The 17,461-nt window shown below is 39.9% G+C and overlaps 1 protein-coding gene across 1 annotated transcript in view; it reads left to right on the top strand.

The window, feature by feature from the left end:
* Sorcs3 (sortilin related VPS10 domain containing receptor 3) overlaps window positions 1-15,868 on the top strand; it is a 186,356-nt gene extending 170,488 nt beyond the window's left edge. Inside the window, exons 18-23 of the mRNA XM_052182067.1 lie at window positions 282-394; window positions 4,522-4,653; window positions 6,437-6,536; window positions 7,450-7,555; window positions 13,123-13,283; window positions 14,059-15,868. Of these exons, the coding sequence (XP_052038027.1) occupies window positions 282-394; window positions 4,522-4,653; window positions 6,437-6,536; window positions 7,450-7,555; window positions 13,123-13,283; window positions 14,059-14,123 (677 nt within the window). The 3' untranslated portion in view covers window positions 14,124-15,868. The remainder of the gene's footprint in view (window positions 1-281; window positions 395-4,521; window positions 4,654-6,436; window positions 6,537-7,449; window positions 7,556-13,122; window positions 13,284-14,058) is intronic.
* Window positions 15,869-17,461: the final 1,593 nt, after the last annotated feature.

Below are 17,461 nucleotides of genomic sequence, written 5' to 3'. Positions count from 1 at the left end.
TTTGGTTCTGAGATATCCACAGAAGGGAGTTCAGATCTCCTTTTGGTGTTTTTCAACCAATATTCTTTACAGAAGTTAGAAACATGAGAAAGAGCACAAAACTACTCCTGGTAGGAAAACTTCCTTCTTTTCAGAAACCAAAGAGAGACTAAAAATAAGGAAAGGTATCCAAAGCCCGTGAAGGGAACTGATTCCTAATAAACATGACTATGGGCCAGGGCCCATCAAACACTCTCTTACCCCAGTCCACTAGCTTCCTCTGACACTCTGTCTCCTTGCAGAGTACTTCCAGTCACAGCTCTTGTCATTCTCTCCAAATCTGGATTACCACAATCCTGACATCCCTGAGTGGAGGCAAGACATTGGTAATGTCATCAAGCGAGCTCTGATTAAAGTAAGTTGGCTGTATTTGAATTGCTTATTTTATAGCTAAGAAAAATAGATGGCCGTGCCAAAAATTGAAGCTGCTGTTCTATGGACAAGTAGGGATTATTTCTCCATATAAAAACAGAAAAGAAGAGCATGAAAAACTAGAGAATAGTGCCGGGAGGTGGTGGCGCACACCTGTAATCCCAACAGAGGCAAGCGGATTTCTGAGTTCAAGGCCATCTTGGTCTACAGAGTGAGTTCCAGGACAGCCAGGGATATACAGAGAAACTCTGTTTCAAAAAAAAACAAATTAAAAAAAAAAGAAAAGAAAAAGAAAAAAAGGAAAAGAAAGAAAGAAAAGAAAAACTGGAGAAAAAGAGGAGAAATGAGTGAGGAAATCTGAAATCTGAGAATGGAAGAGAGAGTAATCTAGTGTTTAAATTGAAATTGGTTCAGTGTTGTTCCAAGAAATTCTGAGACATGGGTTGACCCTCTTAAGGAAAAATGGATAAACCACTTGGTGAATCTATACTAATTTTATGCATTTATCTACGCTTTGCCTATAATCACAGACTTTTGAATAGACATTTAACTTCACAATACTACTACTGACCACAGATGAACCCAGAGGTTTAGGAAATAGAGCAACCCACCAGGGAAATAGACCTATAGATTTAAACCAAGGTCATATTCTCTTTGGTGAAAATATAACATTGTTAAGCATTCTCAGAGCTATCTATATACTAGAATATTTAGATGAATGAAACAGTCCGTTGAGTAGAGAAGTCTAATATACACTTAGTTCTGTGACCGAGGCATAACCAGCATCTCCAAAAGGCACTGAGACATTTATAACTCCCCTGTCCTAGGGATTACAAGGTTGATACAGATATGAAATTCAATTGATAATTTCTGAACCATTGGAATGGGTTGGGTGAGATATTTGAACATATTTTAAAGGATATCTGTCAGTTAAAAGGGAAGAGATGGTGCCTTTAAGATAGAACGAACACTCCATGCAAAGCATAGCCTGCTGGAAGAGCTCATTACGTTACAGAAATGACATAGGGTTTGATGTGATCAATCTCTGCCTGACAGGAAGACAAAGTGGGCAATGATTGGCTAGAGTGATTAAGTCCTAGTGTGAAGATTCTGAAGAGCTAAACTGTAGGCATCAGAGTATGTGAAAAGTATGGTATCTTCTTTACATCAGAAAATGCTGTCAGTATATAGATTTTCCAGGTACCTATTGTGGTGGCAATGCAAAAAAATAATAATAATAAAAAATAAAAAAAGCTGCCAGAGTAGGAAGGGTAGAGTGTGGGGATGATATCAAAACAAATTGAAAGGCTGTGTTGACTATGGACAATAAAAATGTCATGGCTAAAGGGTCAAAGTCTCATTCAGAAATGAATGATAGAAATAAGAACATATTGTAGAGGCAAAGAAACACTCTACAATTCAGACAATATATAGGAGGTGTCCTCCTCATTACCTACTTGGGCATTATATGGGAAAAGTGTAGTTGGGGAACCATGTGAGTTTGGAGGACATGAGAAATGACTATATTAACATGACCAGTTGGAAATGGAGATCTGAGGGTCAAGCAGAGGTTCAGGCTAGAAGGGAGATGTCAGAGCCAATGCTTTGGAACTCTTTAGTCTTGCTTTGGAGGAAAGTAGAGGCAGGGTATCATGATTGCTAAAATATCTGAAAGAAAATGGAAAAGAGACACAGGGAAAGACTTGGAGAAGGAGCTGACAGAATGGAAGCAGAATAAGAAAGCGAGGAGCACAGAGGGGAATTCCTAGAGGCATTATGTCAAGGGGCCTTCATACTTAAAGAGATGTTTCATAGAGATATGAACAGGATAGCTGAATTATGCTTCTCTATTCTGCTTGGGATACTTGGACTTATAAATGACCACTGTTTAACTCTTGAAAGTCTACAGATATTAGAAAGTTGAAGATCAAGGACATTTTCACACTTTGTGTTCACATGGTGGGAAGAGGGCAGCATGACTATCTCAGACTACTTTAATCAAGGCATGAACTTTGTTCATGAGTGTCATACCCTCCTGTCCTAATCACCTTCCCCAAACCTTTCCTTCCTGTATCATCACATTGGTGATGAGGCTTAAAACAAAACTTGTTGGGAGCGCGCAAGTATTTAGGCCATAGCCTACATAGCTTACCATTTCATCCAGGATGGGGTCATGTTCCATGTGCCTTTAGCTACTAAAAACTTAGCAGCTTTTGAAATAACCTATAGAAGATGTCATGCCAGGTGGTGCCTAGACCTTAAATATACAAGCAGCCCTTCAGATGGCTTTAAATGAATGTAGAAGCACAGCTTTCAGGGTCCCACTATGACCTCTGAGACACCCTGATATAACTGTTCTTGAATCAAGGATCACACCAGCCAAGTCACTGATGGGTTCACCCCTTTGCTCCATTATGTAATCCTCAGCACAGTACACAGTTCTCTGATGTATGCACTAGGACTCAGAGAGTTCCGGATACTTGGTGGTCATGCCTCCCTGCAGGGTACTGAGACATCTGGAACTGCAACACAATGCCTTATTGGTTGGTAGATTTGTTAGACTTGATTGCCTTTTCTGACTCTCTTCCTGGCTCTCTTTTGTTCTTTATAACATCCCTGAGCGTTCACTCCAATCGTTAAGCCTAGTTCTACATGGGAATCAGAGCTGAGAAAATAGGAGACAATCTACCCTCTTGCTTCTATTCAATTTAGCAAGCATTCATTGGTTTGTTGAGTTTCTACCATGCCAAGAAACTTTGAAAGAGCAAAGTATCCTCAAAGATTTTCAGGAATTCCCAGGGAAGCACACAGCAAGAACTGTTTTCTAAAAAACCTTTCAGAACCTTTCAGCACCGTTTAGATGCAATTTTAGAAAACAGTGGAGATGATCTGTATCCCTGGAGAGGGAGGCCGTGCTGATTTGAATAATCTGGAAAAGTTTACTGTAGGCAGATGGTCACATGAGTCTCCTGGGAGAGAGGTGATATTTCAGCTGAATCACACATCCTCCGTCATATTTGTGTTGAGAGAACAGACAGGGTTTTGAATGAAAGGCCATCAATGCACACTGGAAAGAATAATCCATGGGAAAATTCAGATGACTCACCCCCAATTTCTCAGTCAGAAGTTGGCCTCTTTTAAATTTGTAATCACAGAAATCAATAAAATCTTCCATTCAAGAATAGAAAAAAAATGTACTCATAATCTCATTTTAACATTTGGCATTTTAATTTTATATACTTTTATATTTTTATATACTTGTAACCAAAAACATTTATAAAATAGATGAGCCTGCAGTCATCCTAAACAGCCATGTGACTTTATAGTGCTCAGCACCAGCTTCAAATACACTGCAGTGATGTTCTTCCACATGATTATACCAGTGCCTTCTTAATTTTTGAATGTTTAATCTTTCCATTTATTTCTTATTCTACACAACATTGCATTTCTTCTTTTGCAAGGGTTTTAAAACATTTTGAACTATTTCTTTAGGACTAAACACGCTGCAATTGCTGACTGAAGAATGTGAATATTTTTATAGCCTGAAAGAGATTCCTTTGGAAAGCAAATTGATGAAGGGTACCAATACCTTTTCATGTTGCCAGCCCCACTGCGTGGCTCCCCTTCCCCTCCAGTCACACCAAGAACACTCTTAAACATAACACATTCCTCCTGTAACTGGAGAAAACAAGTGCTCTTTGGCTGTTACTTTGAATTTGCTCTGCCCTGTGTTTGTTTATAACAGCTTGCTCCGCATTTGGAGCCAGTATATTCAAATCAAGTTTGAATGTGCACTGCTCTAGTTCTCTCAATGGAAAAAAAAAAAGTAGAAAATACGAGAGGAACTTATTTCAGAAATCATTTGGAATACCCTCAAAGTTTCAGTATAAATGTAAATGAGAGGAGAAGAGGAGCCAATGATTCATTACCCGGCAGCACCAGGGGAAAGCAGGAGAGATGTCTGGGTGCTCACTGCGGTTTGCTACTGAAATATTGTGTGTTTAAAAGTTCATACAGGCTGTATAACTATGAATAATACTCTTTTTTCCTGGCTAATAATGTGGGTGCCTGGCCCCTGAACCCTCACTGTTTGCTCTGAATGCTTTGCAGGTGACCAGTGTCCCAGAAGAGCAGATCCTTGTGGCTGTGTTCCCAGGTCTACCCACGTCCGCTGAGCTTTTTATCCTCCCACCTAAGAACCTGACAGAGAGGAGGAAAGGCCACGAAGGGGATCTAGAACAAGTAAGTGTCCCTTGCCACCACACCAGACTTGGAGTTAATGCCCTGACACCACACCAAACTCTTGAGTTAATGTCCCTGACACCACACCAGACTCTGAATTAAATCCCTGCCACCACACCAGACTCTGAGTTATACAAAGTTGTTTTTAGCCAACGAGAGAGAAAAGTTTACCAGTTACCCACTGACTCTTCCACCAGCATCCAGGATTTTAAACAACCCTGAGCAGAATAAATAAAAACAGAATAGTGTGACTGTCCTCTTATTACAGGAGGTGGAATCCCTGAAACTCACTCATGTGTCTTTTCAATAGCTTCTGGGTAGCAAGGACTCAGAGAGGGGTAAAGAAGGAGAAAGGCAGGGTAAAAGGAAGAGACATAAACACAGAGAGAAAACAGAGACAGAGACAGAGACAGAGACAGGCAAGGTGTGCTTGGGTTTCTCTATCTGTTTATGGAAATGAGGGCTTCTTGTCTTTAAGCTGCATGGGCCCTAGAGATGCTGGTCAATTTAACTACTGTTTCCAGAGAGAAAACAAACTAAACTGCTTTCAGATACATTTCTTTGGAGAGAGATGGATTGCCTCATTTTGCTTTGACAGAGGGAGCAGTATTTCCAAAACGGGTTGTAACTGACTGTCATTATTATTTGGACACATGGTTCATGAGATCTGTACATAGTCCTGGAAGCCAATGGGGCCCTAGTCTGCTTCTCTCTCTCAACTCTGTTTCTACCGGGATATTTCCAGTGATACTGTGTCACTCCTATCTTCTTGTGATACTAAGTCAGGAGAGGAGGAAATGCAAAGGGACAGAGCTGCCTAAAGGCTGTGTGATTTAAATGTTATTGCTTCTATGTGGAGCAACAATTGCTGAGACTCTGCATCCTTCTGGTTGTCACCCGGCCTGGATGGCGCCCATCTCTATGTCCATCCACAGGGCTCAGACAGAACTGCTATTTTCCTTTTCTGGACTGAAGAGATTCTTTGCATCACAGGAATGCATGTTGAAGTCAACCAAGTAGAGCCCATCTTCCTGGTGCACATACCCCTTCCCTTAGTGTCCATTATCACAAAATGACATTAGCACTCATGTGCTGCCTTTGGAAGCTACATTGACCATTCATTTAGGGAAATAGGTAATTACAGTGATGAAGAGCAGCTGTGATATTAAGGTGTGTACAGCCAGATATGAGTTGGGGACAACACTCTCGGAGTCTCAGCTCTCATGTGGGAATCACAATGATAAAATCAATGTTATGTGTTATGAGACTTGCTGGGGGAAAAATAAAGAGGAAATTATCCCATAAAAGGAGGCAGTCTGTACTTTGATGTGTGCTTCCCATTGTCTCTGGGATGAAATGCACACAAGATTGGGCTGAGGCTCTGAATGTGCTTTAATCCCTGCAGGTGTCTCTGTACCCAGTATGTTACCTGATCGGATTAAAGAACTAATGATAAGTTGACATTCTTTCATTGAACCCACAACATGCCTCTGGTTATAAAGGCAGGGATGAAAGAGCTCTAAGCTAGAAGTTGAGTGAAATACTGTGTCTGTTAGAGCTCTCCTTCACGGGGAGAATTGGAAAGCTGCTCTTTCTTCTTTGACATGCCCCCTTCTGTCTCTTCACCTCTGGGTTTCACGCAGCTCTGAAGGATGTGAGCATCAAGTTGATGTCCCTATCCCATGAATGAACTTGGTTCTTTTTCCTTTTTTGCCAGTTGACTCCTGAGGGAGTGCTATCACTGGCCACATCTATCCATGATACTTCTCTCTTTGTTTTACAGATTGTAGAGACACTATTCAATGCACTTAATCAAAACTTGGTCCAATTTGAACTAAAGCCAGGTGTCCAGGTTGTTGTTTATGTCACACAGCTGACATTAGGTGAGTGCTTGGTGGGAGTCAGGGGATGTGAGGATGGATGGGTGGGTGCTTGGTGGGAGTCAGGGGATGTGAGGATGGATGGGCTATTATTTTAAGCAGAAAAGGGAGTAGATAATTTCTCAGACCTTTTCTGTACATGATGCAATAACTCAGACTATACATGTGGTAATGACTGAGAAAAGCAAGCCCCATGTCTCTGAGGGTATTTTGGAAGGTACTACAGAAATTTGGAGGAATTTCTTACAAGGGGCTTTGCAGTGAAAACCTGCAAAATATTTAGAGAAAAAGTTCTTTATTTCTTTTTTAAACTCTGACTTTATATTTGAGATGGTTGGGCTTTATGGGTAAATACTTGGACTCTTCAAAAGTCTTTGATTTTCTGAATTTTTCTTAGAGGTCAGCTTAGGAAACTTTTAGATACATTCTTTTTACCGTATGTGAGTTCACATGGGAAGAAGGTATAGAACTGGTATGTTGCATTTGGAATTGATATGTAGCCCCAAGAAGTTGATTGATTGTTCAGTGGGTCTTACTGATCTCAGAATTTTCTGGTCAAGAATATCTAAAACTCACCACCTAGGGAACTTGTACCAGTAGAGTGCGGTCAAGGGAGAGTCAAACATTTCAAGGTTGTATTTGTGGTTAATCAAAGGCTGTTAATGAGTGGCCATATTGTTAAGAAGACTAAGGAGACAAAGAATTCAAGACCCCTACTCACTCAAATTAGTCACACACACTGAGACTGCACCCTCACAAGCAGGCATTCCCAGACATAACAGAGGAGATAAGTTTCCTTGAAGGTTCAGAACAGTTCTTGTGGCAGTTAAATGAGGGAAGACAGCCAGCCTCTGGTCTCCAATGCTTCCGGCCTTAGCTCCAGCATCAGAGTGAGCAGTCTCTGTTTCTCTTCTAGCTCCCCTGGTGGACTCCAGCACTGGGCACAGCAGCTCTGCCATGCTTATGCTCCTCTCAGTGGTATTTGTCGGCTTGGCTGTGTTTCTGATCTACAAGTTTAAAAGGTATGTGCTACAGTCAGTCGGGTTTATCTCCAGGCTAGGATCACTGCAGCTGACTCTTCCTATGACCAATGTTCCTTAACTCATATAAACAATATGATCCTCATTTTCTTTGAAGTTCTCCTTGGCACTGGAAAAAAAAATCAGGAGTGACTGAGGATCAAGGAATGAATGTTTATAGAATCAGAGCTGTATTCTCTTTGTAGGCTTAATGGATTAAGAAAATAAGGATTAGTTATGCACTCTCATGTCTGTATACATATGCCTCTTTACCTCATGTTGCAGCTATGTAGTGTTTTTTTGTAAATTTGCATGTTGAGTGATGGGCAGATAGCTCAATTTGTAAAGTATTTGTCTGGCATGCTCAAGGCCCTGGCTTTGGTCTCCATCACCTTATACCAGACAAAATGGCACATGACTGTAATTCTAGCACTTGAAAGGTAGAGGCAGGAATATCAACAGGTTGAGATCATCCCCAGCTACCAGTTTGAAGCTAACCTGGGCTATATGAGAATACAATTAAATTTTTAAAAAATAGAGAAAAGAAAAATATTGCACATTATATATTGCTCATATATTCTTGTTTCTAAAACAGAATTTTCAGGGAAAGAAAGCCACACATGTATTTAGAAATTATTTTTGAAACTCCCATGAATAATAGGGTTATTAACAAAATGAATGAAGCTGGAATGAACAATTATGCACTAATATTCAAAGTACATAAAGCTCCAGAGAGGTTTACTGACACAAATTATAAGCACTGAAATGAGACAGAGTCAGTTTCACTTCTGGCATTTATGCCCTTGGGCAACTGTATTTACATCTCTGTGCTTTCATTTCCTCATCTGTAAGATGTGAAAAACAATCAGATCTCATGGTTTTGGTGTGTGAATTAAACACATCATGTTTGATAATTATATACTTATATATCACAATAATAATGTGGTTCCTGTAGCTACCATATACTAAGTGGCCAAGAAAACTGAGGTATTACCAATAACAAATATCTAGCAACCTTGTATTCCAGTGATGTCTGTGAGCCATAAACTGACAGGTAACATAATAGCCTCTCAAACATTATGAAGAATAGACATACTTTTGGGATCCTGGGAAAAGTAAAAGAACATAATTTATTATTTGATTTTTTTATTATCTTTAATCTTTTTTATAGTCCAGTCATTATCACCCTTCCATTTTGCCCTCCTATAATTCCTCATCCCATTCCTCCTCCCCTGTCTCCAAGAGGATGTCCCCACCCTCCACACCTTTCCATACACTGGCTAGGCCTCCCCATTCCCTGGGGCCTCAAGTCTCTCATGGGTTAGGTGTGTCTTCTCACTGAGGCCAGATCAGGCAGACTCTGCTGTATATGTGTGTTAGGGGCCCCGGACTAGCTAGTATGTCACCTGGTTGGTGGCTCACTCTCTAAGAGATCTCGAGGGTCCAGGTTAGTTGAGACTGCTGGTCTTCCTATGTGGTCACCCTCTTCCTCGACCTCTTCCAGCCATTGAATTTTTAAGGCATACGCTAGTATTCCCAGGACGAGAAGATTATCTTTGATGATTGTAGAGGGTTTGATGGTAGGTGGCTTTACTCTTCTCTACCCACTTTTTCATCTCCAGTGGATATTTCAGTTGCTTAGAAACATCTTTTATTATTTTTATATAAAGCTGATTGGTACTCACAAGGGCAAGGATTTCTCAACCCTCTCTCATGCTCACTGGAAGAACAGACTTAACCTACTTTGCTAGTAGATTTACAAACCTGAATGTGATTCATTTGCTTTTTGGGTCAAGGTGGGTCCTGGCTGCTTTGAATGGAGGAAAAACCCTTAGGGTATAATTAAAGCAAAATGTTTAATAGGAAAAGAAAAACACCATTTTATGGATGTACTTAAATTATAAGCAAAAATGAATGTCAGTCATCCAAGGAATTGTTTGTCAGAATTTCTGGGTTGTGGTGAACATAAAGACTGGGGTGTGAATATCCATTGAGCAAACTGTAGCCTATCTTGTTCTGACCTTTAGTCCTACAGTAAACAAAGGGGAGAGTCAATCAAAGTCCTGCAATAAGCAGGTTTTTGTTTATCATACATGTCCAAATCAAAACAAAGACAACGTATAACTTAGAACTTTTCTTTAGTTATATAAAGCTTCCTAAACTCCTTACACAGACAACCTCTTTCTGTAGACAACTCTAACTTTGTAGTGTTTCGTACTTGAATAAGCTTATACAGTAAGATCTCAGAATTAGTCCACTTTGTATTTCTCAATTATCAACCAGAACTTTCTGTCTCTGACAGATTAGTGCCGGTAAAATTGGTTAAACATTGTTAAACCAAACGTTAACCTTTTCTCTTCTAGTCCACGTTCCTGGATGGTTTTCTCCCCAAGCTCCAGGCCTTTGGGCGATACTCTGATGACTTTTCTTTTATTTCTCTGGCCTTTTCTTTTTTCCCCATCTTGCAGCAACCCAATGGTAGTCGTGCAAAGTATGCCACCTAGCAAATAAGTAAAGGTCAGGCTCTGCTTCCTGTTTCTCCCACACTTCTTTGCCAATTCATTACCATTCAACAGAGTATTCTATAATAATGAACAGGCATCCTAATCTGCACTGATATGGAAGCCCCTAGTATGACTGGAAGTCAGTTTTTAATTTTGACTTAATTGAAAATACAAATAGTTACACGTGGCTAGCAAACACTGCTGAACAGCTCAGACAAGGCAATAAGGACAATTTCATTTTTGTTTCTAGATTATTAGCTATACTGTTTATACAAGCAAAATTTTCTCTTTATGGCTACCAGAACAAATCATTTAAACATCCATTCATTAGACAAATATATTTTGAGTACTTACTACATTTTGTGTACTGAAAACCACCCAACAAGTTTAAGAGTGTTGTTGGATTCCTAAAATCCTTCAAGTAAATATCACCCTGCCCTTCACATTACATCAGCCTCATAGATAGCAAGTGTTATTTCCAGACATCTTAGCACTATAATTCAAAATGATTGTGAAGTGACTTTTACTTTCTGAAAAATCCCAACAAGATTTTTCTGTCCTTGTATATCTTTTTCTATGGTTATTCAAGAAAATTTGAGAGCCCCTACAATTCTTTCTACCTCTCTTTTTTTAAAATAAGATTTTCATTATAGCTCAAAGTCTGTTTTCTGTATAGCTGGAGGAAATGAATATAAACTGCTCTTGGATTTTGTTTGCTTGCTTGCTTTTTTGGGGGAGGGATACTTGGGTTCTTCATTTTATTCTTCTTATTTAAACCTGTATGGATATGTGGCCCAAGACACATCCATTGATCTTTTTATAGAAACACAGAGCTCAGACTTGACTGACATATTCAAAAGTTCCACAAGTGGATGAGTTAAGTAATGAAAAGCAACTTGACAGCTTTTTCTAATGTTACAAATTGTGATGTCAAAGTCGGATCCTTCCAGCCATCTATAAAAGATGAAAACATGCTTATTTTCAGGGATTGAAATAGAGTGAGCAGTCGTTGTAAGGCCTAATGAGTGCAAACACTCACTGGTGCCTTCAGCAAAACAGGAGGGATAGATAACACATTCTAGCTATAGCTCTGAAGTATGCAGGCCTGTAAGAACAAGAATGGCTTGACTGTCCCCAGACATAGTGAATATTAATTTCACAGTTGAACTTAACATGCACAACCAATTATAATTTTCTAATTAGAAAAAATGTAAGTCATTAGACTACATCTGTATTTAGCTAAAAATAAAATCAAAGGCTCAACTCAGAATATCTAATATCTCTCTATTTCTCTCTCTGTCTCTCTCTGTCTCTGTCTCTCTTACTATATCTATCTATCTATCTATCTATCTATCTATCTATCTATCTATCTATCTATAAAATTTAGCCTTCATCACATATCTATCATCTTTCCCTCTCTCTCTCTCTCTCTCTACACACACACACACACACACACACACACACACGCGCGCGCACACACAATTATCTGTGATCTATTCTCTATCACCTAGCTATTTATCCATATCTGTTATCTATAATTTATATATCTATCTAATCATCTATTTACTTTTCTCTCTTCATTTTTTTCGTTTATCCCAGCCTTATACATTATATAGCTGAAGATGACCTTGAACTGAAAATAGGTTTTAAACACACGATTGTCTCTACCTCTACTTGTCTCTGTGTTCCATTTCTATGTCTTTGTTTTCTTTCCATACATGAAAAAAGTATATTCTCATGTTTCCTATTGGCCAATATCAGTGTAACCCAACTTACTATACCTTAAATGTACTAGATCTGTGAGATGACCCACACGATCTGTTAATGTACAAAATGGAAGATTCACTGGCTATAGTATCAACTTAGTTGACAGAAGTGCCAGCACAGCATTCATAAAGCTCTTGGTTTAATCTCCAGCATCACATAAACTGGCTATAAGATGCATGCCTGTAATTTAAGTGCTGGGACATATAAGCATGAGGATTAATCAGTTCAAAGTCATCCTCAGCTATATAGTGATCCAGGAGAGATCAGGGATCAGGGGCCCCTTCAGAAGTAGCACATAATCCAAATTCTGAAGGACAGGGCTAAACCATCACCATGAAAACCATAGGTGCCTTGTAAAGGCAGAGGGAACCATTGTATCTTTGAAAAGGCCCTAGGGGGAAGAGTCTTTTCTGTAGATTCTCACAGATGAACTTTTAGATTGATAGGCACCCAGTGGCACTGGTGTCAGCCTCTCCTGAGACCTTGGAAGAACAAAGATCCCAAATCCATCCAGTTTGGATCTACGAAATCACAATTCACATTTTCCTGAAGAGCATGGTGGAAAGATGTCCACATAAGCATACATATGGGGAGCACTAGCATTCAGTCATGGGGAGGAGCCCACTGAAACTAAAAGAGAGTTGGGAGGAGATCATGGAGGCAGGGTAGAGGGAAAAGCCAGTCTCACTAAGATTTTAATATTCACTTGCCTTCTTCCAACTCTAAGCTGTCTGTTTTATGTCTTCAAATCTATTCCTTTGATGTGTTTCAGGGGAGATATCTGGTCTCCCTTAACCCTTCCCTTAATACACTTTCAATCTTACAGTGAAGCTACTGTTATTCCCACCGAGCAGAGAAGGAAACTAACAAAATATTCACATATTTGATCAAAGTTTGTTACTATAAAATGTGTAACAATGGCTATAAGTGTGTTGTTTGGAGTTGTTCATAAAACATGGCAATAGGAATCAATTATACACATGCCAACTTAAGGAAAGATTGTACTCTGGACCCAAAGTCCAGCTACTTGAAAAAGGTAATAACAGGTAAATATTTTCCGATTTTACTGAGTAACCGATCAACACCATTCCTTTCACAACAAGTTCTGTGGTTAACATCTTAACTGGGAATCTTTGGCTGGCCTCATATCCTTGGCCTCGGTAGCTTGTGTGGCCTGGCCTTACCCTGACACTGGCTGTTCCTGTTAATACCTTTTCCTCCCCTTCTTCCCCAGGACATCTTATTGCCTACATCAGGAGTGCTTTTATCTCACTCTGCTTTTGTTCCTACTTCATGTAGGAAAATCCCCTGGATTAACATCTATGCCCAAGTTCAACATGACAAGGAGCAGGAGATGATCGGGTCAGTGAGCCAAAGTGAAAACGCTCCCAAAATCACACTCAGTGACTTCACCGAGCCCGAAGAGCTGCTGGACAAAGAGCTGGACACGCGGGTCATAGGTATGTGTGCCTGTGTCATCATGTTCAGCATCCTCTGTCCTCCAGTTACCAGTTATTTGCTGGCATTGTGTGTCATTGCTGGGCTGCAAGGCTGGGGGAAAGACTTGGCTACAGTGTCATACTCTTAAAATTCATTTGCCACCTCTAGCCATATGAAATTGACAGATTATATATTTTTTCCATTAGAATGTAATAAAGATTAGAATCTTGGGTGTCCCCGTGGAAGATAAATTCAATTATTGACTTCTATTGGGAGTTTTTCTCTTTTTTTAAGTCCATAAACCCAAAGTTGTATCAGTCCTTAATAATGCTTACATGAATGCAGAGTGTAGTATCAACTACCTTTACTTGGCCAATCTGTTAACGTTGTGAATGCTCTGTACTACACATTCCCCAACTGTAAAATGGGAATAATAGTACCAGGATTCTGTCTAACTGTCAGATGCTGTCTGGAATTCTGTTCTGAAATTGTTCCCCTCATTAAATGATCTTATTAATTAGTGCATGGCCTGCGCCACAGTGCTTGCTACATGCTATTGTCATAATGATGAGTACAGAATACAATGACTGTCAGTCTGTTGCTTCTACCTATATGATATTTTGGGAGGTGGAGGAGAAGCTTGCGAACTGGTAGGACTATTGAGATTCCCTCCTTCATTAAAACCGATTGCAACCTAATCTAAGCAGGTCGGTATTTGGCAGTGGGTAAAAAGACTTGCCGCTCTAATGGAACTTTCTTCAGTTTCCTCTCTGTGTCTTTTCTCTTTTTCTACAGGAAGCATTGCCACCATCGCAAGCAGTGAGAGCACAAAGGAGATACCCAACTGTACTAGTGTTTAACCAAGCAGCCACATGGGCAATCACCTTTCTGACTTTTTATTTTTGATGACTACTATTACTATTATTATGGAAAAATGAAAATGTCCTTTTTTATCTTTTGTTTACCAAGGGTTCCTTCATAAATAGTGGGCAGATGCTTAGCTTTGAGAGGAAAAAAAAAAGAGGCATTCTACAGTGGTCATAATGGGATGAAGGAATATGTGGTTATATTTGTATTAAGAATGCATCTTCCCACGGGTTTCTTGCTTTACTCTGCTATCAGTAGAGCAAAGTTCTTCTTGTGTCGTTCTGTCTTTTTTGAGTTGTTTTTTTGTTAACTTCATCTTCCCCTGCCCCTCTCACGCTCCACACTACATACACATACAACGCAGACCATTCCCCAGTTCAATTGCAGGACGTAGGTTGAGGGGAAGTGGACGTAGCTGCCAAAGGCAAGCACACCTTTCCGAAAGAGGCCCTGCCTCGTGCATGTCAAAACTGAGGCTAAAGATGTTGTATTGTATATAACCACAATGTAAATAGCTTTTTATTTCCTAAGAAATAATTTAATGTTTAGTAAAAAAGAAAACAGAAAAAAAGAAAGATGTGTGTGTGTTGGCTTCCGCACTCACCTTCAGAGCTGACTGCCCCCCAGCCTGCTTGATGTGTTGGATTCTGGATGCTGTCCAGCTCTCTGTCACACTCAACTCTTGCGTCTCTGTCCACACCATAGCTGGTTTCTGCTTATGTATATATAGGGGGTGGGGGAGGGCTTCTTCAGGACAATTGACAAAGGAAGGACTTCAGTGGCATTGAAGAACATGAGGGTTGTTTTTCTTCCTAAGATAACATGGAAGGAATCACAAAGACTAGTAGAGACTTCAAACTGAGACTCAGTTGGGGAGATAAGACTTTATCTCAAAAAGGAGAAAAAAAAGATATTTATCAGCCTGAGAAAGCAGCCCTCTCTAAAGAAGCAGCAAGGAATCTAAAGACCCTGGCACTCTGTTTTCTAATTGGATTTTGTGGATATGTGCATTGCCCATGGTGAGCTGCCCAGCTGTTCTGAGTTCAGAACATCCCCTGGGCAGTATGTCCAATGAGCAGCTTCTGGTATGACAAGAATCAGAGAGGCTGGAAGGGAGGTCACATTTGTGGAATCCCGAGTCTGTGCAAACTCTGCAGGCCAACCAGAGGTCTAGTCTTTAATGATATTAGCCAAAATGATTTTAGCAAAGCTGTGCTATTTGCTTGTCAGATGTACACAACTTCCTTAAAGTCAGATGTCGGCCTTCAGTTCCCTTAAGGTAGTTCTCTCGCCTCTGGGGTGAATGGCTTTCAAACCTGTATTTGCTTTCCTAGCACCTCAGCCTCTTCCCCTGTTTAACATGCCTATTCTTTTCAGTAGGATCACTTTACACCATGCTTCAAGCATCATTTTCATTTTCAGGCTCTGCCTGTGCACACTTGTTTCAAAGAATGATATACTGTATATATATATATGAGAAGAAAGGCCACATTTTGTACCTGTTAACCTTCATGGGATGCTGTTCATATTCCTCTTTGTGAGACACAGGGAGAATGTGATAGAGAAATCTAGCTGACTGCAGCGTACATCAGTATGAGAAGGGTTTCTAAAGATCCCTCTTTTTCATTTCAAGGGTTAAATGGGGCAGACAATTGCAATATGTGTACTAAACACTGGAATACAGTGCATGAGTCATATCTATATATATATACAGTATATGTACATATACTGTTCTTGGTTTTACTGTTCCATTTGAATATTTCTACTGTAAAAAAGACAGTGGTTTTGAAATTGTTGAAAATAAATGTATTTTTGTACATCAAAGCTGTTTACTTGGCGGAGAATTCTCTCTTTCAATGTTTTTATTTTTTTACATACAGTATCCATAAGATATGACAGCAATAATATTACATAGCCACCCCACCCTCGTCCCCCCAAATGGGAAGGCTTATTGGAATACATATGTGTGAATCTTTTGTTTATGAGCCTTTGGCTAGATTGTGGTTGGGTGAGCTCAGGCCTTGATGGCTAGGTGGGAATTCCCTGCAAGCTGGTTTCAGGTGTTTTGAGTCTGCCCTGTAAGAAAATTGCAGCATTCCACACGAGACATGCTGAAACCTGGTGTGAATGTTTAGCTGTTTTGTCTCTTTACCTTTGCTCACATTGCCATGTTTAACATCAAGGCCCAAGGAATATACCCTTCCTCCTGTGTTGGTGGTCACTACTACATTACATAGAACAAGCTGTGGATAAATATTGCCAGTACAGGAGGGAATGAACAACTTACAACAGCAGTGATTTGTTAGCCTTCTTCATTTTCTATAGCCCTGGTAGGGCTTCTGTTAAATGCTCTCTTTAAATCAGAGTCCATGTTTGTTATTCAAATGTGAATGGCCAGGTCATTGTGCATAGATATTAACAACCACAAAGACTTTGAATACCAATTTCCAATGAGTGGCTGATCTGGAACTGCCACTCAGGTCTTATTTAGATACTTTTTTGTTGTGGTGAAGAGACACTATGCCAGTGAGTGCTTGTAAAAGAATTGACATAATTTGGGGACTTTCAGTTCTATGGCCCTGGAGGCAGGGAGGATGGCAGTGTGCATGGCAGCAGGCAGGAAGGCAGGCAGGCATGGTACTGTAGCAGTAACTAAGAGCTTACCTCTGACCCACAAGAATGAGGCAGAATGAGAAAGCTTATATTCTGGTTCATAGGCATAGGGGAGAGAGAGAGGGAGAAATAACAGGAAATTGAGTTGGCTTGTGAAAAATTCAAAGCCACACTTCCTCTGACCAGGCTACACCTCCTTATCCTTCGCAAATAGTTCCACTAAGTGCTGACCAAGCATTCAAATATATGAACCTATGGAGGAGATTATCATTCAAACCACTAGAAGATGTGAACAACAGGAAGGATAACTGTGAAGAAATAGGTCCGCCCTTTGATCTGCCCCTTCTTCCTGATAGCAGTTTGGAGTGTAAGTTCAACTTCAATTTTTTTCCTTTGGTCTTAGATGGGTAGGTAGTTCTCTCCTTCACTTGGGTTCTTAGGGCATGTGAACTATACCCTACATTAAGGAATGTAGATGGTTTGTTTATATTCCTTTGTGTAAGTAAAATATCTAATATATTTCTGAGAGTCTCAGAAACCTAAGAAACCAGAGGTATTTGGCCAATGATTTAGATCATGTTTTAGAAACTAATCAACTATTTTGGAATTGTATTTGAAGACAAGGAATTAGGCAAATGTAGTTTTCTTTTGATGCCACTGTATTCAGAAATTATGCACAATTCTTCACATTGCTTTTTTTTTGAGTCATATTCATCTT

Source organism: Apodemus sylvaticus, chromosome 1, assembly GCF_947179515.1.
Source record: "Apodemus sylvaticus chromosome 1, mApoSyl1.1, whole genome shotgun sequence".
Taxonomy (NCBI): Eukaryota; Metazoa; Chordata; class Mammalia; order Rodentia; family Muridae; genus Apodemus; species Apodemus sylvaticus.
Note: the sequence above shows the minus strand (reverse complement) of the source record. Positions and strands in the feature narration are given on the sequence as shown.